Here is a 27,995-nt window from a genome sequence, read left to right on the forward strand (position 1 = left end):
AAGTAGCTTCTGAGCATGCTCCACCCAGTTCCAAAATGGCAGCAGCGCTACTTCCGGTCTGCTACTTCCGGTCCAGTCCCTTATTTCTCAGGCCGGAACTTGGCAGCTATGCATAGGTGCAACCCTGGAATCTGAATCAATGCATTCAGCCTGGACCATGTGGTGCCAGCAGGTTTTGATATAGCCAAAGAAAGACTTGCAGGAGGTGGAGTCTGGAATGGAAGAAAAAGGTGGCTACTCCTGGCTTTGCCTGGGCAAGTGCTCCCTTCATTTAGCTAACCTGTTGGCTAACCTGTGACCCTCCAGATAACAGTCTTGGCCTCCAAGTTCCCTCAAGCCCTGGTCAGCCCTGGTCAGCAGAAACAATGGTCAGGGATGATGTAGACTAGCAACAGCTAGAGCAGGGGTGTCAAACTCAAATTCATCGGGGGCCGCATCAGCAGTTTGGTCACCCTCAAAGGGCCGGTTGTGTCTGTAGGACTATGTGTCCACTCTATATTATCATAAATTATTGTCACTGCATTCAATTATTACTGTTTTTTTGTAATAATGTAAGCTCATTCCCACCCCCATGCGGATCACATTCCTGCGTCATGGCGCGTGTGTGGGAGGGGATGTAAACGAGGGAAATTTGAACAAAGGTGGGGATCGGCGGCTTCGGGGGGGGGGGGCTCAACTAAACCTTCGGCAGGAAGGAGAAAGCCACTGCTGGGATTAAAAACCTGCAGATGGAAAGAGGGCTTCCCTCTCCCGCCCTGCGCACACCCAAACCCCGCTAGGCAGGATGCCACACGCTGCAACCCACCCCATGCTTTGGAGAGGGGCAGGAACATGCGGTGCAGCGCCAACTCCCTGCTTTGCTTTTGCATCCTCCCTCCTCAGCGCCAGAGTCCCTTCCCCTCGCGCTGAGGGAGGGCAGCGGATTTCCCGAGGAGGAAGGCGGCGGCAGCCCCAGCATCTTCGCCTCAGAGCTGCTCTTCCCCCCCACCCGCGCTGTTGTCGTCTTCGCCACCGCCTCTCCCTACCGGGACTGCAGGCAGAGGAGGCTTGAAAACCTCCCCCCCCCAAAATCCCCCTCCCACCTACTCAAACCGCGAGGCGACTCCATCTGGAGCCCTACATCACAAGGGGCTGAGAGGAGGCGGCGGCAGAGGGGGAAGAGCAGGAACCCGTGCCGTCGCCGCCGCCTCCCTACCGGCCGCCCCCCAGGGAGCAGCTCCGCCGGAACTGAGAAGCCAAAGGGCGGCTCGGGGGTGGGGGGCAGAGCAAAAGCCAGGCACCCTCCCGAGTGTCTATGAGGAGAAAACGGGGGAAGAGGGAAGAAAAACTCGGCTCCATCAAGAGAGCGACTGTTGCGCTTCGCCTACTTCCCCCTCAGGCTCACTCCGCGTCCCTTTCGTCCGCTCACTCGCCCACCTCCCGGATGCAGCCGAGGAGAGGAAGGGAAGCGGCGGGCGGCGGCTCCCCAGTGCCGCCTCACTCGCTCTCGGAGACAACAGCAAAGCCCGCCAAAAAAAATCCAGCGCTGCTCCGTCCCGGCACCAACTTTGCCGGCGGCGCCTGTAGGGCTTTCATACCTCCTTGGCGGGCTTCCTCCTCCTCCTCCTGCATCTCACTTCCCCGTATGGCCGCTGTGCCACCGCCTCCTTCAGCCTCATTCAAAATTGAAATTCCCTGGCCAAGGCCGTCAGCGCGGCTCCAGCGCCCCGGCCTCCGCCTGCAGCCCCGCCCCCGGTTTTGACCCTCGGCCAATCACAGGCTCCAGAACTACTGTCAGCGGCTATTGTCGGCGGCAGCTAGGCGGGCCACATGACGAGGTCTGGCGGGCCGGATTAGGCCCCCGGGCCTTGTGTTTGACACCCGTGAGCTAGAGTGTCACAGGTTAGCCACCCCTCCTTTTGGACTGCCTAGGCTGCCCTGCATCTTATTTCCAAATCTATTTGAGCTCTGGGATTGCTGCAGAATGTTGCCTCTTTCCTAGCCTGGAAAGCCCTTGTTGTTGTCAAAGTCGAGTGGGTTTTCTCCAGCATCTGCATTCCCTGAATTCCCATCCAATGGCATAAGACTATGTACTAGCATGCCCGGGGGAAACATTGGGCGGGGGGAGGGAAGACATGCTCCTTTCCATATGTTCATTTGCTTCTGAGGGGCGCAGCATGCGCTTTCCCTGAAAGGAGGGCTGGTTCTCTCTCTCTCTCTCTCTTGATATAATGTTTTACTTAATTTTATTTCAGTGTCCAATTCTACAATACTGATGACTTCCTGCTCACTCACCATCAATGTTTATAATCAAGCTTACAGACAACTGCGTTTTTAAATTCCCTCATGTCCAATTGCACCCTCTTTAACCTATTTCTTATTGTATTCTGCTTCCCCCCCTTAAACGTCAAACCCTGCAGTGGACTTCACATAGGGGAAAAAACCTTTTAAATAGACTACAAAAGGTTTCTAGTCCTCCTTGAAAAATTCTAAGAATCCGTGCTTTCAGTTTTGCCATCTCTGCATATTCCAGGATTATCACCAGCCAGTCTCCCTTTGAGGGTATTTTCTTATCCTTCCACTTCTGTGCATAAAGATTCCTTGCTGCTGTGGTTACATACATAAATACAATTGAATTGTTCTTTGGGATTTCACTGCCCAGTGTCCCCATCAGGAAGGCTTCTGGCCTCTTGGGAAAGGTCAGCTTATTTTTTAAAATTCTTTATTATTACCATCATATCTCATGTACCCAAAGGCCTTGGTCTGAAAGTAGAGCTGATTCTCAAAGTTCTGACCAACCAGCAGCCAATGTTACAGCAGCAGGGTCTTCTCTTTCGAGCCTTGATTGGCTACATGTTTTGTCTGGGTCATCACGATGGCCCCCATTCTTTGATTCTTCCCCAGGAAGGAGCAGTCTACTGCATGAGTTGGACTCCTGGCATAAGAGGCAGAGGTTCTGGGTTCCAGTCCAGGCCACAGTGCCACAGCTGGGCCTGCACCAGAGCTAAGGATGGGGGCAAGATTCAATCCACCTCACGTTTACAGGAGAAGCTATCAAACCCACACATTCTGATACAATATGCAAACTGGAACATATTCACACTTCTCTGAATTTTGCAAGGCAGTTCTCCAACCATATGTGTACTCCAGCATATGTGTACAAAAATGCATATGTTTGTGGAAATAACATACCTATGTTTGGGAAAGCTGCTTTGCAAAAATGTATATTGTTGTGAGTTTGGGGTGGGGTGGGGGTGTCAGGCTGTAGGCCTGAACCCCCTTTCTAATTCCTGGATCCAGCAGGGATTCCATTGCTGGACTAGCCAGGCCAGCATGGTAATGTTCTGCTAAGTATGGGTCATTAAGGTGACAAAGGAAGTGGCTCTGTGCCAGAAAACAAATGAGTGTCCCCACTCCCTCATGTGGCTGGTAGTTAGAAGAACAAAAGCCAGAGCCAAAGTTGTGTGAGAGAGAAGGAGGCTGCAGGGAGAAGCATGAGAGTGAGAGCTATGCCTGATGTCTGCTGGAATCCAAGACTGTGGCTATGGGAGAAGCAGGGCATTATTGGGGTGCTAATGCTGTGAGCCCCTCCATCGTAGGCTCAGGTTGTATATATGTGTAAATAAACCATATATCCTAAAGACACTTCAGTCTCTGCTGGTGTTCATTCCAAGGAAACCAAACCCTGGGTAAATGCCTGGAACCCCTGCAGTCTCTCACTGCTCTGATATTGGGGTGGCGTGCAACAGTGTATTAGGGAAGGTTGCATTCAAACATGTGTCTGTCAGGAGAAATGTGCACTAAAATGCTGGTGAATTTTCATGAGGGCTTTTTAAGAAAAATTGAAAACAGATGTGGAAATGTGGAGATTTGAAACAACTGGAAGACTGGAAAAAAACCAGACACTTGAAGAAACCACAGGAGCTGAAAATATGAAACTTTGCTCATCCCTCCAAGAATGCAGTCAGGTTAGCTGACTTCCCCATTTTCCTTCCTCACTTCTGCCTTTTATTATTTCCCCCCACTAGATTTCATCAGGATTTCTGGGTGATGCAGAGCCTCATGCCCCCTTCCAAACCTCTACTTTATAATAATACACAATGTTAAAGGCACTTGTCTGTGAGTTGGATGACTGGAGTATGCTGCTGGTGTGTGCAAAAGGATGGAGGGGTGTGTGTGTGTGTGTGAGTGAGAGAGAACGCACTTGAGGGTGTGATTGTGTGTGTGTGTGTGTGTGTGTGTGTGTGTGTGCATAAGTGAAGGAGAAAAGGTGCAGGTGATAGAAGCTGGCCAGTTAAAGCAGTCCTTGGAAACTCAGAGGGAACTCCTCCTACCATGATCTTTTAAAAAATGAATAAGTGTGTGTGTGTGCATGCATGTGCGTGCGTACATGGAGAAGTCTACATTGCAACAATGATTCATGCTCCTATCCTGGAATCTGTGGGATAATTACAACCTACACAAGGTAGTTTAGAAAAGCCAAAAACAATATAGAAGAAGAAAGAGCCAAGGAGCTGACGGAAGATGATGGGTAAGCTCCATCATTTGTTGCTTAGTTCCTCTCACTTAAAAGGAACTGGATTAGACAAATGCAAAGAGGATTAGACAAATCCATGGCTATTGATGGCTACCAGTCATGAGGGTTATTCTCTGTCTCCACAGCTGGAAGCAGCTGTTACATGTCACCCCAATCTCTGAGCAGTGCGAGATTCCAGTGGTACCAGGTGTGCTTAGCAGAGTCTGTGTTTCCGTTTTGCGCAAGGAGGCAGAGCAGAGACTGTGGAGTCTTTTATGATACAGTGCTACCTCGGGTTGCGGACCCGATCCGTTCCGGGGTGCCATTCGCACTCCGAAAAGTTCGCAAGCCAAGCGGTGCTTTTGCGCATGCGCAAAAGCGTGATAGAGCACTTCTGCACATGCGCGAACCAAGCAGAATGCTTCTGCGCATGCGCACATGGGAAACCCAGAATTAAACACTTCCAGGTCCGGCGCGTTCGCAACCTGGAAGAATGCAACCCGCAGCAGACGCAACATGAGGTATGACTGTACATATATGGTTTATTTACACATATATACAACCTGTATCTGGGATGCGGGTGGCGCTGTGGGTTAAACCACTGAGCCTAGGGCTTTGCCGATCAGAAGGTCGGCGGTTTGAATCCCCGCGACGGGGTGAGCTCCCGTTGCTCGGTCCCAGCTCCTGCCAACCTAGCAGTTCAAAAGCATGTCAAGTGCAAATAGATAAATAAGTACCGCTCTGGCGGGAAGGTAAACGGCATTTCCGTGTGCTGCTCTGGTTCGCCAGAAGCGGCTTTGTCATGCTGGCCACATGACCTGGAAGTTGTACGCCGGCTCCCTCGGCCAATTATGCGAGATGAGCGCCGCAACCCCAGAGTCGGTCACGACTGGACCTAATGGTCAGGGGTCCCTTTAACCTTTTACCTTAACAACCTGTATCTAGATAGAGAGAGTGCAGAGCATTCACATCCCAAGAGGGTCCTATTCTTTCCATTGCTGCAGCCTTTGAGTCCAAGAGACTCCAAACATTGTGTCTCTTTACTCTTTGCAGAATAAAACAAGCCTTCCCTCTTTCTGCTCTGGCACGCACTCCCAAGCTTGCAAAAATGGCACTTTTTCTGTTCTGTGCTTGGCCCCTATAGAGCCTTATGTTACATGCAAACAGCAGCTTCTTTTTTTATTGTTAAAGAAACAGGAAATGTATAATTTTGCCCTGAGAAGGTGGTGAGTCTTCTAGGAAAGTCTCCACTGAACATTTGGGCAAGGGGACCCTCTGGAGAACTGGCTTCCAATCTGCTCCACATTTATTGTTAGGACCTCCCCTAAACCATAGAAATTGATAAAAGGTAGGATTTTAATTATTGGGGACGTGTAAGCTGCAGAGCTTGTGTAAGACGATACAAGTGTAAGACGATACAAGCTGCAGAGGAATTCCTGAGCTAGCCTACGTAAAATAGGGCCATTAAGAATCAACACAGGGACATTGAGAGCCATTGGCAATTCAAGAGAACTGTCCTCCCCCCTTGCCCTGAGATGTGAACAGAGATTGGGGGTTTGGAAGGTTGCCAGGGTAACTGGGTGTTATGTACTGAGCTGAATCCTAGAACAATAGGATTCAGAATCAGCGGGAGCTACCCAATCCAACTCCAGGTGGAAGTGAATCCGCAACCTGATTGGCCTGCTGGAGCAGCCAATCAGGCGGCTGGCAGAAGTGAATCTGCTACCTGATTGGCCTGTAGGAGCAGCCAATCAGGCTGCAGGCAGAAGTCAATCCACAATATAATTGGCCCACAGGTGTAGCCCTGAAGTAGCCAATCACGCAAGGCCCATTGTGTAAATAATGTATATAAGCAGATGGTTTGGGGAAAAGAGCCATTCGTCTTCTCTTCTCCTCCTTGATGACTATGAGCTGAATAAAGAGCATGAAATTCACTCTTGACTCCGAGTATATTTCACTGGCGACGAAGGTGGGATCCTGCTGAGCTGACCGCCACCACGCACTGCACCGCAGCACCGCCACCTGCTGCACCGCTGCATCGCACCGTGCATCCAGGCTTCAGCTCCAGGACCCAAGGAACCCAGAATGGCAACCGACAGCAGCTTCTCGCCATTCAAACCAGCATCAGGAGACTGGGAAGGGTACGCCGCCCGTTTCAACTTCCTCCTGCAAGCGAAAGAAGTCACCAACGATGCCATGAAGAGGGCAACATTATTCAGCGTCTGTGGAGAGGAGACGTTTGAAATCGCCCGGGCTCTCCTTGCACCTAGAGATGTTGCTACCGTCTCTTACAAAACAATAATGGAACGGCTGAAGGAGCACTTCTCACCACAGCCCTCGGTGGTAGCTTGCCGAAATGCCTTCTACGCAAAGTGGCAAGCCCCGGGGGAAACCATAACTGGGTTTGTGACCTCCCTCCGCCAAGCCGCCCGGTTATGCAACTTCTCAGAATTGGAGAACATGCTTCGTGACCGCCTCGTCGGTGGCCTGAGGGACGAGATGTTGCAACGACGCCTCTACGCCAAAAAAGACCTCACGTTCCAGATTGCTCTGGAGGAAGCCCTGGCAACCGAAGCCGCCGAGAGGTCAACGCAAGAGGCACGACCGGCCCCGCCATCCCAACCGAGGGTCTACCACGAAGACCTCACCGACGAATCCGAATCTGACAGGGAGGAAGTACACCGAGTACAGCGGCGCACTCAAGCAGCACACACACCACAGCAGCCTCGACGAGAAGGAGGGAACTGTGCAAGCTGCGGGGAGAACCACGAGAGGAGGACCTGTCGTTTCCGCAACGCAGAGTGCAGGCAGTGCAGAAAATTGGGACACATCGCCCGGGTGTGTCGGGCTCGACTCACCCGTCGACAAGCATCAGATGACCGACCCAGGAGCCCCAGGTCACACGGCACCATGCACCAAGGCAACTCGACGGAGATCACGGACTACCAGGTATTCCAGTTGCCCCATCCCAGCACAGAGAAAATTTATATAGAGGTACAGATAGAGGGAGCCCCATGCCGCATGGAGCTGGACACGGGTTCAACTCTATCCATAATCTCGGCCCGAACATTAAGGGAACTGTGCCCTAATGGGGGTCCCAAACTAAGGCCGGCCCCATTCACCCTCCGGGACTTCCAGAAACGTAAGGTCCCTACTATGGGGGTGTGGACCTTCAGGGTGCAATATCGAGGGCGAAAGCAACAATTGGACTTGCTGGTAGTTAAGGGCCCCTACGTTAGCTTACTGGGACTGGCATGGTTTGGACCTCTGGGGCTAGCCGTTACCGGGGTGAACCGCACTAGCTTACAAGTGGACGTGGACGCCATATGCAAAGAGTTTCCAGGGGTTTTCGATGGGGCATTGGGACGATATACAGGACCCCCCATTGCCCTACAGCTAGACCCCGCTGTACGACCCATCAGGCACAAGGCCCGCCGGGTCCCGTTCGCCCTGAAACCCCGCATAGACGAGGAATTGGACCGGCTCGTGGAGCAAGGAGTGCTGGAGCCGGTGCCCAACGCCCCCTGGGAAACTCCAATTGTCACACCCGTCAAGCCTAACGGTTCGGTCCGCATCTGTGCAGACTACAAATGCACCATAAACAAGGCTCTCACGGCCCATGCATACCCAGTGCCAGTGGTCAGCCATGTCCTCGCCACCCTGGCTGGGTCAAAAATCTTTGGCAAACTGGACTTGGCCCAAGCGTATCAACAGTTGCCTGTGGACGAAGCCACAGAGGCTGGAGGTCGCACTGGTACCATCCACTTCTACGGCGGCAGCCATCCGGGTACTACGTAAGCTGTTTGCGACCCACGGGCTCCCTGACACCCTCGTCTCGGACAATGGAACCGCATTCACGTCAGAGGAGTTCCAGACTTTCACAGCGCAGAACGCCATCCGCCACATCCGCTCAGCACCATTCCACCCTGCCACCAATGGCCAAGCGGAGCGCATGGTGCGGACCACCAAGGACAGCCTCCGCCGCATGACACAAGGGGACTGGGAATACCGCCTTGCCGCATTTCTTCTAGCACAGCACAGCACCCCAAGCACAACGACGGGCCGGAGCCCAGCTGAATTACTAATGGGCCGGCGCCTTGCAACTAGACTGGACCGACTTCACCCCGACAGAGCTCAGGATGAGGTAGTGGTGGGGAAAGGCAGGAACCCCCGGACATTTGTGGCCCAGGACCCAGTGTATGCAAAGAATTTTGGGGCAGGCCCAGCATGGGTACCCGCCACAGTCACCAAGGTGACCGGTCCCGTGTCGTACGAGGTACTAACGGAAGGGGGGCAATGTTGGCGCCGCCACTGCGACCAGCTATGGCGACGATTCCCAGGAGGAACCCGGGAGGAGAGCGGGACAGAGGGGTCCCAAGGGGACAGCAGGGCAGTGAGGCCTGTAGAGCGAGAGGGGTGGGCAGGGGAATCAGAAGCAGTAGGCACAGAGGGGCGCCCCGAGGCTGGAAGGACACCGGAACCAGAGCTACAACCTAGTGGTTCAGTGGCACCAGACCAGACAGCCCTGGCACAGCCAGCAGCCTCGGAACACGAGCCAGAACCAGAACCCCTGACCAAGGAACACCCCAGGCCACAACGCACACGGAGGCGGCCAGCAGACCTTGGGGACTACGAATGCAACTTCCCGGGCAGGACTGTAACTTAGAGGGGAGGGGTGTTATGTACTGAGCTGAATCCTAGAACAATAGGATTCAGAATCAGCGGGAGCTACCCAATCCAACTCCAGGTGGAAGTGAATCCGCAACCTGATTGGCCTGCTGGAGCAGCCAATCAGGCGGCTGGCAGAAGTGAATCTGCTACCTGATTGGCCTGTAGGAGCAGCCAATCAGGCTGCAGGCAGAAGTCAATCCACAATATAATTGGCCCACAGGTGTAGCCCTGAAGTAGCCAATCACGCAAGGCCCATTGTGTAAATAATGTATATAAGCAGATGGTTTGGGGAAAAGAGCCATTCGTCTTCTCTTCTCCTCCTTGATGACTATGAGCTGAATAAAGAGCATGAAATTCACTCTTGACTCCGAGTATATTTCACTGGGTATGGGGTGACAGGAAAAGAGAGGGTTTCTTTAAAGCAAGGTGATCTGGCAAGAAGAAGGAAGAAGAAAGAGTGGCATCCATCTTGGGGAGGCTGGCTGAAGGTTGGCTGGGAAAGATGCCTTGGACCATGGCTACCCTGCTGTCAGGGACAATCCCCTCTTGAAATGACCATGCTGTTAGATCTGTACTCCCTTCATGCAGACTGAAAGTTTAAATAGGCGACGAAACTAAAATTACCAGATTTTTTTCAATGAATCCGGGGACACTTTTCAACTTCCTACTAAATAGATGGATTTTGTCAGGGGACTGATTTGTAAATCCGGGGACTGTCCCTGGGAAATGGGGACGTTTGGTAACCTTAGACTAAACCATGTTTCTGAAAGCTACAACAGGCTCCATCGTGTCTCCAAAGGAACACAGACCCTGGGTTAGTGCCTGGAACCCCTATGGACTCTTGCTATTGCTTGACAGAGAGGAGGGGAGGCACCCAACTTTGGGAACAATATGATAATAGCCATGTTTGATTCCAAGCTTTTGTTTTTCTATAGTGATTTGAAGCAGAAATGCACAATCGAAGAAAAAAAAAAAACCACCCAAGCCGGGCCACAGCAAATGCCATTTTGGGCACAGAAGCATCAACCAGAAGACCCACTGACTCAACCATTGCTCTCAAGTGCCATGTCTTGCTACTGCCTCACAAACAGCACCATCTCACAGTGAGTGTTCATAGCTCGGGCGTGCTTCGAGGACCTTGACAAATGTGAGGGAATATAATCGTGCAATTGGCAGCCCTGCCCCCCCCATCTCTGCCCTCCACTCCCCGCTCGCAGGACTGGAACAATGTGCCACTTCCCATCCACCTCCAAGCTGTTCCCATTAAATAAGAATAAACTTGGCAACAGTTTCCCATCCCTGGAATCTAGGACAGTGGGTTACGCGAGATAGTTGCTCTTGAATGAGCAGGGAAGAGAAAGAAGCCTTTGCCAGAGATGGAAGTCTGAATTCCACATGAGAGGTTTTGACCAGAGATATGCCGGCGGCAACGGGGGTGATGTTGGAAAGATGCCTTTGTGGCCAGGGCTTGCGATGACCTTGGAAAGGGTCAGACCTGCAGGATCAGAAAAAAACAGCGCTTGGAATTTATTTCAGAATGAAGATGGTTCTGCCTAGGGAGCTCTGCTTTCTGTCCTGGAAGCCCTAGGTGAGAAATGTGGAAGAGAACCATGTAACTTTCTTCTCATTGACCTAACTGATCACAGAATGCCATTGACCAGAGAATCACAGAACTGTAGAGCTGGAAAGGAACCCAAGGGTCATCTAGTCCAACCCCCTTCAATGCAGGAATCATAGCTCAAGAATCCCTGGTTTTTAAAACGTCTGTTTTAAAACGTCCAGTGAAAGAGAGACCATATTATGAGGGTGCAGTGGTGGTGGTGGGAGAAATTCAGACTGGTTCATGTTCTAATATGAGACTCCCTGACTCCCTGACTCCCAGCAGTGAGCCACTCTTCAAAATGTGCACTGGATTGTGCAATGCAGCACTTCAACCCGAAAATGTTTGCAAAATGCACGTATAAAGGGAAAGCGATCTATTAGCGAAAAGGACATTAAAAGGCAGGGCACTCAGGGAAAGTGCTTGCAAAAATTGTGTCCGTTAGGCAAAATTGCACATACAAAATGCACAGTGAGTTGCTTATGATTTTTTTTCTGAGGACTTAATAAAATATGAACTGATGTGAAATGTGGCAGACTCAATTTCAGAATGAGCCCAGAGGACAACCATGAGGGCAGATGCTGCAGCCTCATTGCTAATCTCTTCTCTGCTTGCTTTTTTATTTTAGCCATCTCTGCCTGGCATGGTTAACTTACGGGGTGACTGGCTGTGGGCAGCAGTGAGCACTGGTGCTCAGCAGAGAAGGACCAGGTTGGGTGGCTGCAGCTGCTGCTCTCTTCATTTCCTTGTGTGGGTGCTTGTGGGTGCGGGGATCAAAGAGACAGAGTGGTGAATTTTATCAGTTCCAGTTTCTCTCCATTTTTCATTTGTCCAGTCTTAAATTCAGTTCTCCACATTTCCACTTCAGTTTGTTATTAAAAAGAAAAAAAATCTCAATGAAGATTCATAAACTTTTCATGCAAATTTTGTCTAAGGTATATATTTTTGCAAATCCATTTCCTCCTAGTAGAATGCATTTCTGTGTGTCTTTTTACTAATGCATGCATTTTTCTACATACTGTATTGCTTGAACGGGAGAATGGCACTGAAAAATTTGGCAAAGTGTGAATTTTGAAGGGTGTTCTGTGTTTCGGTTCATGTATTGTTTCAAAAAGTGTGAATTGGGCATCTTTAAATGCAAACCGACTTGAATTTCTCTCTCTGCCGCTAACCAGGGGTCAGTTTGACCTGCTTCTCCCCCAAACCTGGCACCAGCCCTGTGTAGGGTGCCTTTGCTGGGAGGGCTGTGTGTCTCCATCTGTTTCCCCCAAGAGAAAATAGCACTCAGTACAGTGTCTAAGCACAAAATAAATATCAATTCAAGAGAGAGCATAACAGGACAGTATTGCCTGTAAACAATATTGACACTAAATAATGCAAGGAAAACTCTCGAGTAACAAACAAACAAACAAACAAACAAACAAACACACTATAAACACAGAGAATATGAATGATGCTTAATGCACAAACACAAAGAGAACTGAAATAGCTCAGTTGGCTAGAGCATGGTGTTGATAATGCCTAGGTTGCAGGTTCGATCCCTGTATATGGGACAGCTGTATATTCTTGCATTGCAGGGGGTTGGTCTAGAACAGGCATGTCCAGCTTCCAAGAGACTGTGATCTATTCCCACTGTAAAAAACCTGGCAGTGATCTACTGATTGGATTGACCAGAGTTATTGAGCTTTTTTGGGGAGGATGAGCCAAACTTGTTGAGCTTTTTTTGCGGAAGACACAGTCGAAGTCATTGAGCATTTTCTCTCTCCCTTTTATTGGGGGGGGGGGGTAACAGGGTCCCATGATGGACTGGTAGATCGCGATCAATCTGTTGGATTCCCCTGGTCTACAATAATGACCCTCAGGGTCCCTTCCAACTCTACAATTCTATGATCCTGTGACAAATGGCAGATTGGTATTGCCTTGCTCAACTGGGAATGAGGTCCAGTGCACTCAGGTCACACCCTGACCATACATTTTAAGCGCATTCAACATTCCTTCCTTCCAAAGAATCATGGGAGCTGTAGTTTGTTCAGGGTGTTGCGAACTGAAGCCCGTGTGTGTGTGTGTGTGTGTGTGTGTGTGTGTGTGTGTGTAAAACAACAGTCTCCCCAGGATTCTTTGAGGGAAGCCATGTGCCTTAAACATGCATTAAATGTGCTTTCCGTGTATGGTGTGGATGTGACCCAAGTGTCATGCAACCACAAATGTTCAGCTCTCATGAACTGAAAAAAGAAGAAGCACCTAGCAAGGAGAACAACCCCTCTGGAAAGACAAGCCCATCACAGCAAAGCTCAGACGTGGCCACCCCCAACCTGGTGCCTGCCTGCCAGAGGTTTTCAGATGACAACTGCCATCTGCCCCAGCATGCAGTTCCTCCTGCTGTGTGGACTTTTATGGCATTTTTCTTTTTGTGCACCACAGAAGTTGCCAATATCCCAACTCATCACTCAAGCAATTTGAATGTATTTTGAACATTCCATGGCATCACGGCAGCTCAGCAAACAGCAGAGGAGGGTGGCTTAAAGGGCACAAGGAAACAACAGCTGACTTAGGCAGGAACAACCAGCTGCACCAGATGGGAGACACCTGGTTTGCCAGTAGTACATGTGAAAAGGATCTAGAGGAACTCCCTCAGAAGGTGATGGACTCTCCTTCATTGGGCATTTTTAAAGCAGACGTTGGATGATCATCTGTCAGGGGTCCTTTAGCTTTGATTCCTGCATTGCAGGGGTCGGACTAGATGACTCTTGGGTACCCTCCCAGTTCTAGGATTCTATTGTTTCTGCACACTATTCAATATAAAGCCCTATATGGCTTGGGTCCCGGCTATCTGGAGGACCGTATAGGAGCATATTTGAGCCTGCCTGGGCTTTGAGATCTTCTGGGGAGACCTCTCTCTTGGTCCCAGCCACTTCACAGGCACACTTGGTGAGTATACTGGACAGGGCCTTCTCAGTGGCTGCTCCCAGATTGTGGAATTCCCTTCCACAGGAGACTAGGCTGCCCTCTCTTTGCTTTCCTTTTGCAGGCAGGGAAAGGTCACTCCCCCTGCCATTCAGTCAGGCCTTTGGCTCCTAACTGGCTGTTCTGGCAGAACCACCGCTGATTGTTGGTTTTTTTGTATGCGTCCAATGCCCATCTGTCAGGGATTCTTTAGCTGTGATTCCTGCATTGCGGGGAGGGGCGGGGGAGGTTTGCACTAGATGTCATTTTGGATCCCTTCCAACACTGCAATTCTAGGATTCTTTGGTGGTGGGGAGAACATATGGATTCTTCAGCTTCTTGTTCTTGTATTTCAACACCCCTGCTCCTCTCTCCATTGTAGTTTAAGGCAGCCGCCAGGTTACTGCATTTCCTATACACCCTCAATGCAAATACAAGGCGATCTCTTACATCGTTAAGTTTCTAAAGGGGCTTTGATATATGTGAGGTGAGAGGTGGAACAAGCACAGTGGCATCCAGCTGGTGATGTCACAGCCACCTCATTTTGCATGTGTATCTACGACCTTCCTGGAATTCTGATCCTCCAAGCTGGCTGAGGCTAATCCATAAGCAAAATTCCAGCTTTCAGAATTTGGGCTTCAAGAGGACTTCTGCTCTGGGTGATGGGGAAGGATCGCCTCTGTTGCTGCTAAACACACCCATAGATAATTTTTTTAAAATTTTTTATTTTATTCTAAACAGTAATGCAATTTGTGATGTATGGAAGTGAGAGCTGGACCATGAAGGTGGCTGATCACCAAAGAATTGATGCTTTTGAATTATGGTGCTGGAGGAGACTCTTGAGAGTCCCATGGACTGCAAGAAGATCAAACCTATCAATTCTGAAGGAAATCAGCCCTGAGCGCTCCCTGGAAGGAGCTCCGATACTTTGGCCACCTCATGAGAAGAGAAGACTCCCTGGAAAAGACCCTGATGCTGGGAAAGATTGAGGGCACAAGGAGAAGGGGACGACAGAGGATGAGATGGTTGGACAGTGTTCTTGAAGCTACCAACATGAGTCTGACCAAACTGCGGGAGGCAGTGGAAGACAGGAGTGCCTGGTGTGCTCTGGTCCATGGGGTCACGAAGAGTCGGACACGACTAAACGACTAAACAACAACAATGCAATTTTAGTATTACTTACAGCCTGAGCCTATGATCTTTTCACCTCGGGGGTCAGCCAGGCATCCAGGCTGCTGGTGGAGAAGGCTGATGGCAAAGCTCATGCATCAAAAGAGACAGTGTGGTATAGTGGTTAGTGTTCAGACTAGGATTCAGGAGATGAGGGATCAAATCCCCACTCAGGCATGGAGCTCACTAACCTACCTTGCAGGGCTGTTGTGAGGATTAAATGAAGAGGGGGAACCATGTATGCCACCTTGAGCTCCTTGGAGAAAAAGGTAGGATATAAAATGCAATAGAATAAATAGATAGCAAGTCAAACTGAGGCAGCACCCGTTTCTATTCTGTACAGGTGATGCCCCCCACTCCCCGCCTCCAGTTTGGACATGCAGCTGCCATAGGGTTGGTTTCCTTGCGAGGAGAGAGCAAAGCTTTGCATCCAGTGCTAGTTCTACCCAAAGTGGACCCATTGAAGTGATGTGGCTAAAAATTATTCATTAATTTCAGGGGGTCCCCTTTGAGTGGGGGCATTCCCAGCTTTCTCAGGATAGCTGTCAATCCGAAAAAATAAAAGCTAAGAGTGTTGGGTTGGGGGGGATCCCAGACAAGCAGCCAGCTTAACAGTGCTAGGGAAGTGACATCAGTTTCATAGACACACACACACACACACACACACACACACCTCTGCCAAAGCTAGTAGATCTACTTGGAGATACCTACCCCCGTTCTTCAGCTTCTATTCAAATACATGTGGGGGTGTTCTCAGTAGCCACCAACTGTCACCGTTCACTGAAGAAACTTCTAACTATCAGAAATGATTGAGCCAGCTTGTCTTCTGTTGCTGCTCCGAAGGGCAGGACCCGAACCAATGGATTCAAATACCAAGAAAGGCAATTCTGAGTAAGCCTTGGGAATCACTTTCTGACAGCAAGAGCTGTCCAACAGTGTAACAGACTCTCTCAGTGTTGGTGGACTAGTCTGGAGGGTTTTTTTTAACAGAGGTTGGATGGCCCATCTGTCAGGGATTCTTGAGCTGCGATTCCTGCATTGCAGGGGGCTGGACCAGATGACCTTGGGGGATCCCTTCCAACTTGACCTCTCCATGCTTCTATGAAACATTTTTAGCATGCTATAAGACAGCACTCTGGCTGGGGCTGATGGGAGTTTGATTTGGTTATTTAAAAATATATCTAAGAACTGAAGCAACAACAACAGACAACTTAAACAAAATATTACAAAAATACACAGTTACATATAAAAAATGTTACATTAATACAAAGTTATTAATTGATATCTCCCTTCTGACACACCTTCCCTTTCAGACTCCGGGTTCTCAACCAGGGGCCAAACAAACTCTTAACTTGCCCACAAAATTCTCACAACGAAAAGGGATCCTGGAAACAGCAGGCATCACCCTAGTTTTTCACTCTAGACTTTCTTTTTATGGGCAGGCCCAAGGTGGATGGTGCTACTACAGGCTGCCCACAGCTTTGTCACATTCAGCTGCACTTACCAAACCCAGTTCCAGGTACAGCAGGTTTGTCGAGTTGTGGTCCAAACCACCTGGAGGGCACCAGGTTGGGGAATGCTGTTCTAGAATCCCCAAGTGATCATCCGTGCTCTGCAGCAATCCGTCAAGTCACGCAAAGGCCACGTTCACACTATGCATTTAATGTATGCTTCTATGAGTATCATACATCTTTAAACAGCCATGGCTTCCCCCAAAGCATATTGGGATCTGCTATTTATTTATTTATTTAAATAGCCCTGTTTAGGGAAGTTTTTAATGACTGATGTTTTAATATATTTTTAATCTTTTGTTGGAAGCCGCCCAGAGTGGCTGGGGAAACCCAGCCAGATGGGCGGGGTATAAATGATAAATAATAATAATAATAATAATAATAATAATAATAATAATAAGTTATTATGGGTGCTGAGAATTGTTAGACGATCCCCCCATTCCCCTCACAGAGCTACAATTCCCAAAATTCCTTGTGAAGAGGGATTGATTGTTAAACCACTCTGGGAACTGCAGCTTTGGGAGGGGAATGCAGGGGTCTCTAAGCACTCTTAACAAACTACAGTTCCCAGAGTCCTTTGGGGGGGTAGCACGGCTGTTTAAAGTGGTATCCTGGGGCTTGAAATGTATTACGTGAATGTGGACAAAATGTGGTCATAAGATCATAAGAAAACCCTGGTGGATCAGGCCAATGACCAATCTAGTCCAGCATTCTGTTCCCACAGTGGACAAGCAGATACCTATAACAACAACAACAACAACAACAACAACAACAACAACAACAACAACAACAACAACAACAACAATATATTATTTATACCCTGCCCATCTGGCTGGGTTTCCCCAGCCACTCTGGGCGGCTTCCAACAGAATATTAAAATACAATAATCTATTAAACATTATAAGTTTCCCTAAACAGGGCTGCCTTCAGGTGTCTTCTAAAAGTCTGGTAGTTGTCTGGAAGTCAGACAAAAGTCTGGAAGCCCATGAGCAGAACCCATGCCCAAGTGATCACTCCCCACCAGTGATCCCCAGTGACTGGTACTCCAACAGTTGCTGCCTCCAACTGTGGAGGCAGAGCATACCCATCATGGCCAGTAGCCTTCAACAGCCCTCTTCTCCAAGGTCCTCTTTTGAGTTGACACAACAGGATGGAACATCTGCTCCAAGAACTCTGCACTTGCAAATGTAATCTCAAAACACTTGTTTGCAAAAAAGAAAAGAAAAGAAAAACAGGCGCTGAGATGGGATTTGAACTCTCCTTGTACTCTCCTTGTACAAGGGGCACCTTGTACTCTCAGACTCTTTGCCACTGCTCTGCACTGGCTTGCTTTATTTGGAAGAAAGCCCCCCCCCCTCTTCTATTCTGATGGAGCTTGATTCCTAAGCATTTCCCGTGGCTCCAGCTTGCCTGTGGCTGCCACACCAGCGCTAACGGCTGGCATGCTGTAGTTGCAAACCTACATGGCTCCTGAGAGCAAAGTAAGAAGGGCAAAAATAGCTGTAGAGACACGACTGACAGACACTCCCACAGTGTACCTGGCAACCCACCAATCATGAGATTGCGCACCAGCGCTGCCCCCACATTAACCATGCATGGAACACTCCAGCCGAAATGTGCAAGTCCGGAAGAAAGAGAAAGTGGAGGCTAAGGATGGGCAGCCAGTGAGAGCCCAGAAGTTGCTTATCAACAGTTATCAGTCGGGCAGGCACCCTGAGCAGGCGTAGACCACAGTTGTTCCTATGATGGTGGAATTCATTTAAATAATTTCTATTTAAATGATAACACTTATTCCTAAACTTGCAGCTATACATCTAGATGAGCACATGCAAATTTTATGCAAATAGGTGCCCTCCTTTTTCAGCGACACATTTCCTCTATTGGAGCAATGTGTAAGGATAGCAAGGATGCAGGGAATCAAAGGGAGTAGACCTGAGTACCAGCCTTAAACGAGTTTCACTTATTGCATTTATATCCCACCTTTCTTTCCTACAAGGAGCTCAAGGTGGCAGACAAGATTCTCCCCCACTCCTCATTTAATCCCCCACAATGACCGTGTGAGGTAGGTTGGGGTTGAGAGGCAGTGACTGGCCCCAGGTCACCTGCTGAGCTTCATAGCTGAGTAGGTACTTGAACCCTCGTCTCCCAGCTCCTAGTCCAAACACTCTCACCACGGCATCACTGGTTCCCTTTTAATGTCTTGCATACAATGATTTTGGGTGAAAAATAATGAGAGTGAAATAATAATAATAATTTATTATTTATACCCCAGTCATCTGGCTGGGATTCCAACGCCACTCTGGGCGGCTTCCAACAAAATATTAAAATACAATGGTCTGTTATACATTAAAAGCTTCACTAAACAGGGCTGCCTTCAGATGTCTTCTAAAAGCCTGGTAGATGTTTTTCTCTTTGACATCTGGTGGGAGGGCGTTCCACAGGGCAGGTGCCACTACCGAGAAGGCCCTCTGCCTGGTTCCCTGTAACTTGGCTTCTCGCAGCGAGGGAATTGCCAGAAGGCCCTTGGCGCTGGACCTCAGTGTCTGGGCAGAACGATGGGGGTTCTCATTGAATGAGAAGGTATTTTCCATGGTGGCTCCCAGGTGTAGGAACAAAACAGGAAGCTGCCTTATCCTGTGTCAGCCACCTACAGCAATATTGTTCACACTAACTGGCAGTGGCTTTCCAGGGTTTCAGTCTTTCCCAGCCCTACTGAGAGATTCCAGGGATTGATGCTTGGGGCATCTGCACGCAAAGGAAGATTTTCTGCTGCTGAGCTGTGGCCTTCTTCTGAATCATCTAGCGATCATCTAGTGTTTCCTGCTTGGCAGGGGGTTGGACTGGATGGCCCTTGTGGTCTCTTCCAACTCTCCTGATTCTATGATTCTAGCCATACAGCTCAGTACTGAAGGACCTCAGCTGGAACATCACATCTTCAGCCCACAAAAGCCCACAAAAGGTGTTCAGTTTGCTCCTGCAAGAGAGTGCAATATGACACAGGCAATCCAAGTGAGCGATGCAATGGCCAATGACCTCCCACTGTCAAGTGCCAATCCTGGGATGCCCAATATTTTAGATGCACCTCCTTTGCATTTCAGGATAACTTCAGTTTATTGCCAGCATTTGTAGGGCATCCTCTCCAGAAGCCCTTCTAGAGAGGGTGACTGATACAGCTCTGCTGCCTGGCTTATCACACTGATAACATGAGGAGAAAGGAAGATTTAGAGTCTGTCCCATTTTTTATTTTTTTTAAAAATGAATGCTTTTAAGAAGAACCTGCTAGATCAGGCCAATGGCCCGTCTAGTCCAGCATCCTGTTCTCACAGTGGCCAACCAGATGCCTCAAAGGGAACCCCCAAGCAGGACCCCAAAACAAGAGCGCTGTTCCTTCCTTAAGTTTCCAGTAACTTGTACAGTCATACCTTGGTTTAAGTACGCTTCGGTTTGAGTACTTTCAGTTTAAGTACTCCGCGGACCCATCTGGAACGGATTAATCCACTTTCCGTTACTTTCAATGGGAAAGTTTGCTTCAGGTTAAGTACGCTTCAGGTTAAGTGCGGACTTCCAGAACCAATTACACTCATACTTCGGGTTAAGTACGCTTCAGGTTGAGTACTCTGCTGACCCGTCTGGAACGGATTAATCCACTTTCCATTACTTTCAATGGGAAAGTTCACTTCAGGTTAAGTACGCTTCAGGTTAAGTACAGACTTCCGGAACCAATTGTGTTTGTAAACCGAGGTACCACTGTATTCAGAATGTAGCCCTCTCGGCCATTGTTTTTGACAATGCTCCAGCAGCAAGACCCACAGCCAGCATGCAGACCTCCAGTTCTGCTGTGGTGGCACACCTCCTGGTCCCCCTCTCATGTCCCATAGGGAAGACCAATGAGGTGACTAAGAAGGGGGCAGTGCTGGAGGCACCAGGTCATTCTCTTAAGAACAAAGGCAACACTGAAATCATCAAGTCTTTTATTGAACAACATCCATGGCAGAGTGAGCTCTGACAGTGTCATAGAGTACAGCTGGTCTCTGGTTGCAACCCTGTCTCTTACGCATTCCAGAAAGGGACAGGACTCATGCGAGAGCAGGGAAAGTAACGACCGCGCCACAGAGGAACATCTGGCATCTCATGAGTCACCTGCTGCTGCTTTAGGCCTCTCTTGTGGCCTCTACGGCACTGGGGAGTGGAGAACACCTTTTCTTCCGTGAGTGCAAAGGGCTGCTTGGTTGCCTGTAGAGAGACATGGGGATAGTTAGTGGTAGTAATGAGCAATGAGAAGAGGCTGCAGCAGACAACTCCTGGGGAAGTGGCAGAGATGGGGGGTCCTGCCCCCCAAGTGCTTCTAGTCAACAGAGGTTGGATGCCAGGTTCCATCCATTTAGCCTCGGTTCCTGCATTACAGCAGGTTGGACTAGATGATCCTTGGAAGTCCCTCCCTACTCTACAGTTCTATGATTTCTTTCTGTTGGCAGCTGACCTGGGGTCTGCATCCAAAGAGCCACTTCTTGAGGGAGATGCTGTCACCAATGAATCAGCCCTCACCCAGAAGCGCCAGGGTGTGGCCCTGGAGCTCAGCCTTCACGTGCCCTGGCTCTGATCCTGCTAGGAAAAACAGGACCCAACAGATGGTTCGCCTACAATGGTACAGTACCAGGCTCCCCTTTGTTTGTGCCAGTGCATAGTGAAAGAACTGGGGCTTGGCAGTCAACAGATTCCCTGTTTTTGTGCACTGGACATACTTATCCCCTTGTAGGAGATGCTGCTGCACCTTGCTGAGCCAGGGTGCGGGGTTGGTAAGCTGGAATGCCTTGGTCTGCATTGCATGGGAGGGCTGGGGAAGACATGCTGAGGTCAGGGGGGAGGAGGAGAGATGGGAGGAATGCAAAAAGACTCTGCTTTTTACCTGTGGTGGTACTCTTGTCCTTGGAGTCCCTGTTGCCGATTCTTGAGAGTATTTATACTGGAATCGCAGCACCTGTAAAAGCTCTGAGAACACAACTGTTATCTATCTACACTTTCTCCCTTTTTTGGGGGGGGGGGGGAAATTCCCTTGGCTCCTGGGTATTTTTGTTTCCTGTGCAAAGTCTCCCCTATCACCAAATGCCCCATCACTAAAGTACCCACTCACTTAATCCTAGTTCTCCAGACATGGGGCAGAAGAGCACCCCTCCATACCATGTTCTGGTCAACTGTTTCCTCGCCAGGGCTGATAAATACTTCTGTGTAGGGACTGGGTGAAGAACTGGATTCTTCTGTATTGTGGCTTTGCGGTTAGAAAGGTTTGAAGTAGGCCAGGCATCCCCAAACCGCGGCCCTCCAGATGTTTTGGCCTACAGCTCCCATGATCCCTAGCTAACAGGACCAGTGGTCAGGGAAGATGGGAACTGTAGTCCAAAACATCTGGAGGGCCAAAGTTTGGGGGTGCCTGAAGTAGACTGTCCTGATGCAACATAGTGCAGGGCTCCTATGCCTTTAATACCGGTAGTTGTGTAAAAGAAGCAATTAAAGGGTCAGCAGCCCTCTTCTCTCATGTGCCTGGCCAGTCTAGTTTCAGGCAGGGGGCAGCCATTCAAGTGGGGGTTTCCCCAGCGGCGTAGCTAGCTGCTCAGGTGCCTGGTGTGGGGACGTTTCCTGCCGCTGTAGGCGGGGCGATCCGCCCATGGGGACAGGGTGATCCGTGCCTGTGTGGTCAGGGCAAGCTGCCCATGGGGCCGGAGCGATCCACCCAGGGGGTCGGGTGAGTCTCTCCAATGCTTGGAGCCTCTCTGCCTCCTCTCCCTCAGCTGTAGGGCAGCTGAAGGAGAGACAGTAGGCAGATGCAAGTCCCACGCTGCCGTGGGACCTAAGCCACTGCATCACCTAAGCCACTACATCACTCCTAAAAAGTTTCGTGAGCCCTTTTAAAAAAACAAAAAACCTCATTTTGTCACCCCCCTTGGTGATGACACCCGGGGCAGACTGCACCCCTTGCACCCCCTTCCTCTGCTACTGGCTCGTCCTTCATTGACTTCGAGGGATATTCTTTACTTATTCTACCCCTTTTGCAGACACATTATGCCATCCCAAGCTCTGCCCCTCTCATCTCCTTAAGAACATAAGAAGAGCCTGCTGGATCAGGCCAGCAGCCCCTCTAATCCAACATCCTGTTCTCACAGTGGCCAACCAGATACATTTCTGTGACGCCTGCAAGCAGGACAGCAGCACAAGAACACTCTCTGCACTGGTATTCCGAAGCATTTCTGCTTCCAACTGTGGAGGCAGAGCATAGCCATCATGGATAGCAGGCTTCGATAGCCCTTTCTCCTCCACGAATTTGTCCAGTCCTCCCCCACCAGTTCTGCCATCGTATGGGTGGGGGAGAGGGTCATCATCCACAAGCAGTGGCGGACTTTGGGATTGCAAATTTCAGTAGCACCCTGTGCAACACCAATTCTCTTCCCCCTCCCTTCCATTCTAAGTCAGTGCCAAGAGTGTGAAAACCAATTGCACTCGCTTAAATCTGCCTCTAGCACAAGTGGGTCTCATAGGTTGATATGGTGTCCAGCTTAACTGTTACAGAGAGGCTTAGGAGTGATCCCATCTGAAATGTACTCGGAGTCGAGAGTGAATTTCATGCTCTTTATTCAGCTCATAGTCATCAAGGAGAAGAGGAGAAGAAGAATGGCTCTTTTCCAAAACCATCTGCTTATATACATTATTTACACAATGGGCCTTGCGTGATTGGCTACTTCAGGGCTACACCTGTGGGCCAATTATATTGTGGATTGACTTCTGCCTGCAGCCTGATTGGCTGCTCCTACAGGCCAATCAGGTAGCAGATTCGCTTCTGCCAGCCGCCTGATTGGCTGCTCCAGCAGGCCAATCAGGTTGCGGATTCACTTCCACCTGGAGTTGGATTGGGTAGCTCCCGCTGATTCTGAATCCTATTGTTCTAGGATTCAGCTCAGTACATAACACCCCTCCCCTCTAAGTTCCAGTCCTGCCCGGGAAGTTGCATTCGTAGTCCCCAAGGTCTGCTGGCCGCCTCCGTGTGCGTTGTGGCCTGGGGTGTTCCTTGGTCAGGGGTTCTGGTTCTGGCTCGTGTTCCGAGGCTGCTGGCTGTGCCGGGGCTGTCTGGTCTGGCGCCACTGAACCACTAGGTTGTGGCTCTGGTTCCGGTGTCCTTCCAGCCTCGGGGCGCCCCTCTGTGCCTACTGCTTCTGCTTCCCCTGCCCACCCCTCTCGCTCTACAGGCCTCACTGCCCTGCTGTCCCCTTGGGACCCCTCTGTCCCGCTCTCCTCCCGGGTTCCTCCTGGGAATCGTCGCCGTAGCTGGTCGCAGTGGCGGCGCCAACATTGCCCCCCTTCCGTTAGTACCTCGTACGACACGGGACCGGTCACCTTGGTGACTGTGGCGGGTACCCATGCTGGGCCTGCCCCAAAATTCTTTGCGTACACTGCGTCCTGGGCCACAAATGTCCGGGGGTTCCTGCCTTTCCCCACCACTACCTCATCCTGAGCTCTGTCGGGGTGAAGTCGGTCCAGTCTAGTTGCAAGGCGCCGGCCCATTAGTAGTTCAGCTGGGCTCCGGCCCGTCGTTGTGCTTGGGGTGCTGTGCTGTGCTAGAAGAAATGCGGCAAGGCGGTATTCCCAGTCCCCTTGTGTCATGCGGCGGAGGCTGTCCTTGGTGGTCCGCACCATGCGCTCCGCTTGGCCATTGGTGGCAGGGTGGAATGGTGCTGAGCGGATGTGGCGGATGGCGTTCTGCGCTGTGAAGGTCTGGAACTCCTCTGACGTGAATGCGGTTCCATTGTCCGAGACGAGGGTGTCAGGGAGCCCGTGGGTTGCAAAAAGCTTACGTAGTACCCGGATGGCTGCCGCCGTAGAAGTGGACGGTACCAGTGCGACCTCCAGCCATTTGGTGAAGGAATCCACCACTATGAAGAATGTTTTTCCCTGGAAGGGGCCAGCAAAGTCCACGTGCAAGCGTGACCATGGATGTCGGGCGGACTCCCAGGGCTGGACTGGGGCCCTTGGGGGATCCGGGCGGGATTCTTGGCAGGTCTGGCAGTGTTGGACCCAGGCCTCTATCTCTCTGTCAATCCCCGGCCACCACACATAACTCCTGGCAAGGGCCTTCATCCTCACTACCCCTGGGTGTGTCTCGTGTAGGGCTGTGAGGACCCTTTTGCGGAGGGGCTGGGGAACAACAACCCTGCTTCCCCATAACAGGCACCCCTTGTGGGCCGACAGTTCATGTTTGCGGTTTGTGTAGCCAGCGAATTCTGGCCCGGGGCTGCTGCTGGGCCATCCTCGCCACACCCAGTCCAAGACCCGGGAGATGACCCTATCTTTTGTGGAATGGTGCGCAACTTCTTGTGCCTGAATGGGTCGGTCGGGAAGCAGCTCCAGGGTCATAACCTCTTGCGCAGGCGCTGGGTCGGGGCCTGTTTCTGGTAGTGGTAGCCTGCTGAGGACGTCTGCGTGGCCCATCGCCTTCCCAGGGCGGTGGATTAGTGCATACTGGTAGCCGGCAAGGAAAATTGACCACCTGAGGACACGTGGAGACAACACTTGGGGGGTCTGCTTCTCGGGGGCAAACAGGCCAAGCAACGGCTTGTGGTCAGTCACTATGGTAAAGGGCCGCCCGTACAAGAAATCATGGAATTTTTTTACGCCCTTCACGATTGCCAGACCCTCCTTGTCAATCTGTGAGTAGTTTCGTTCGGCTGCAGCAAGCGTCTGGGAGAAGTATGCCACCGGCACCTCTCTTCCATCCGGGAGTTGGTGTCCCAGGACAGCGCCGATGCCATAGGGAGAGGCGTCGCATGCCAGCACCACTGGCAGCCTCTCGTCGAAGTGTGCCAAGACCGAGTTCGAGACGAGCAAGTCCTTGACTGCCTGGAATGCGGCCCTTTGTCGCTGGCCCCACACCCAAGGGGCCCTTTTATCTAGGAGTCTGTGTAGGGGCTCCGCTACCGCTGCCTTATGGGGAAGGAAGGCATGGTAAAAGTTCAATAGTCCCAAGAATGACTGAAGTTCGGGCTTGCTCTTGGGCGCTGGGGCCTCACAAATGGCCCGTACCTTGTCACCGGTTGGATGGACCCCTTCTGCGTCCACCTTAAATCCCAGAAAGTCCACCTGCGGCACTCCCAGTAAACACTTTTCCCGCTTCACCTTGAGGCCCGCCGTCTGGAAACGGTGCAGGACGGAGCGGAGGCGGTCCTCAAATTCCTCTGGTGTGGGCCCGGCGATCAGTACATCATCGAAGAAAGGGGTGACGCCAGGAATCCCTTTAAGGAGAGAGTCCATTAGATTCTGGAATATGCCTGGTGCCACGCTAACGCCAAATTGCAGCCGCTTTACTCTGAATGCCCCTCTGTGCGTCACAATCGTCTGAGCCTCTGCTGTGGCTTCGTCCACAGGCAACTGTTGATACGCTTGGGCCAAGTCCAGTTTGCCAAAGATTTTTGACCCAGCCAGGGTGGCGAGGACATGGCTGACCACTGGCACTGGGTATGCATGGGCCGTGAGAGCCTTGTTTATGGTGCATTTGTAGTCTGCACAGATGCGGACCGAACCGTTAGGCTTGACGGGTGTGACAATTGGAGTTTCCCAGGGGGCGTTGGGCACCGGCTCCAGTACTCCTTGCTCCACGAGCCGGTCCAATTCCTCGTCTATGCGGGGTTTCAGGGCGAACGGGACCCGGCAGGCCTTGTGCCTGATGGGTCGTACAGCGGGGTCTAGCTGTAGGGCAATGGGGGGTCCTGTATATCGTCCCAATGCCCCATCGAAAACCCCTGGAAACTCTTTGCATATGGCGTCCACGTCCACTTGTAAGCTAGTGCGGTTCACCCCGGTAACGGCTAGCCCCAGAGGTCCAAACCATGCCAGTCCCAGTAAGCTAACGTAGGGGCCCTTAACTACCAGCAAGTCCAATTGTTGCTTTCGCCCTCGATATTGCACCCTGAAGGTCCCCACCCCCATTGTAGGGACCTTACGTTTCTGGAAGTCCCGGAGGGTGAATGGGGCCGGCCTTAGTTTGGGACCCCCATTAGGGCACAGTTCCCTTAATGTTCGGGCCGAGATTATGGATAGAGTTGAACCCGTGTCCAGCTCCATGCGGCATGGGGCTCCCTCTATCTGTACCTCTATATAAATTTTCTCTGTGCTGGGATGGGGCAACTGGAATACCTGGTAGTCCGTGATCTCCGTCGAGTTGCCTTGGTGCATGGTGCCGTGTGACCTGGGGCTCCTGGGTCGGTCATCTGATGCTTGTCGACGGGTGAGTCGAGCCCGACACACCCGGGCGATGTGTCCCAATTTTCTGCACTGCCTGCACTCTGCGTTGCGGAAACGACAGGTCCTCCTCTCGTGGTTCTCCCCGCAGCTTGCACAGTTCCCTCCTTCTCGTCGAGGCTGCTGTGGTGTGTGTGCTGCTTGAGTGCGCCGCTGTACTCGGTGTACTTCCTCCCTGTCAGATTCGGATTCGTCGGTGAGGTCTTCGTGGTAGACCCTCGGTTGGGATGGCGGGGCCGGTCGTGCCTCTTGCGTTGACCTCTCGGCGGCTTCGGTTGCCAGGGCTTCCTCCAGAGCAATCTGGAACGTGAGGTCTTTTTTGGCGTAGAGGCGTCGTTGCAACATCTCGTCCCTCAGGCCACCGACGAGGCGGTCACGAAGCATGTTCTCCAACTCTGAGAAGTTGCATAGCCGGGCGGCTTGGCGGAGGGAGGTCACAAACCCAGTTATGGTTTCCCCCGGGGCTTGCCGCTTTGCGTAGAAGGCATTTCGGCAAGCTACCACCGAGGGCTGTGGTGAGAAGTGCTCCTTCAGCCGTTCCATTATTGTTTTGTAAGAGACGGTAGCGACATCTCTAGGTGCAAGGAGAGCCCGGGCGATTTCAAACGTCTCCTCTCCACAGACGCTGAAGAATGTTGCCCTCTTCATGGCATCGTTGGTGACTTCTTTCGCTTGCAGGAGGAAGTTGAAACGGGCGGCGTACCCTTCCCAGTCTCCTGATGCTGGTTTGGATGGCGAGAAGCTGCTGTCGGTTGCCATTCTGGGTTCCTTGGGTCCTGGAGCTGAAGCCTGGATGCACAGTGCGATGCAGCGGTGCAGCAGGTGGCGGTGCTGCGGTGCAGTGCGTGGTGGCGGTCAGCTCAGCAGGATCCCACCTTCGTCGCCAGTGAAATGTACTCGGAGTCGAGAGTGAATTTCATGCTCTTTATTCAGCTCATAGTCATCAAGGAGAAGAGGAGAAGAAGAATGGCTCTTTTCCAAAACCATCTGCTTATATACATTATTTACACAATGGGCCTTGCGTGATTGGCTACTTCAGGGCTACACCTGTGGGCCAATTATATTGTGGATTGACTTCTGCCTGCAGCCTGATTGGCTGCTCCTACAGGCCAATCAGGTAGCAGATTCGCTTCTGCCAGCCGCCTGATTGGCTGCTCCAGCAGGCCAATCAGGTTGCGGATTCACTTCCACCTGGAGTTGGATTGGGTAGCTCCCGCTGATTCTGAATCCTATTGTTCTAGGATTCAGCTCAGTACATAACACCATCCCTGCCCATTAGGCAAAACTTGGAGTATATACCTCTGGCTATCATTTGAATTTTATA

The 27,995-nt window shown here is 51.0% G+C and overlaps 2 protein-coding genes across 2 annotated transcripts in view; both read right to left on the reverse strand.

The window, feature by feature from the left end:
* CACNG3 (calcium voltage-gated channel auxiliary subunit gamma 3) overlaps window positions 1-27,995 on the reverse strand; it is a 74,914-nt gene that overhangs the window by 35,832 nt on the left and 11,087 nt on the right. The window lies entirely within an intron of this gene.
* On the reverse strand, window positions 23,275-27,801 carry LOC132593175 (uncharacterized protein K02A2.6-like). The gene has a single exon (XM_060282559.1). It carries the CDS (start codon window positions 27,428-27,430, stop codon window positions 23,360-23,362), a length of 4,071 nt encoding a protein of 1,356 aa, XP_060138542.1. The 5' UTR covers window positions 27,431-27,801; the 3' UTR covers window positions 23,275-23,359.

Source organism: Zootoca vivipara, chromosome 14 (assembly GCF_963506605.1).
Source record: "Zootoca vivipara chromosome 14, rZooViv1.1, whole genome shotgun sequence".
In the NCBI taxonomy this organism is placed as follows: domain Eukaryota; kingdom Metazoa; phylum Chordata; class Lepidosauria; order Squamata; family Lacertidae; genus Zootoca; species Zootoca vivipara.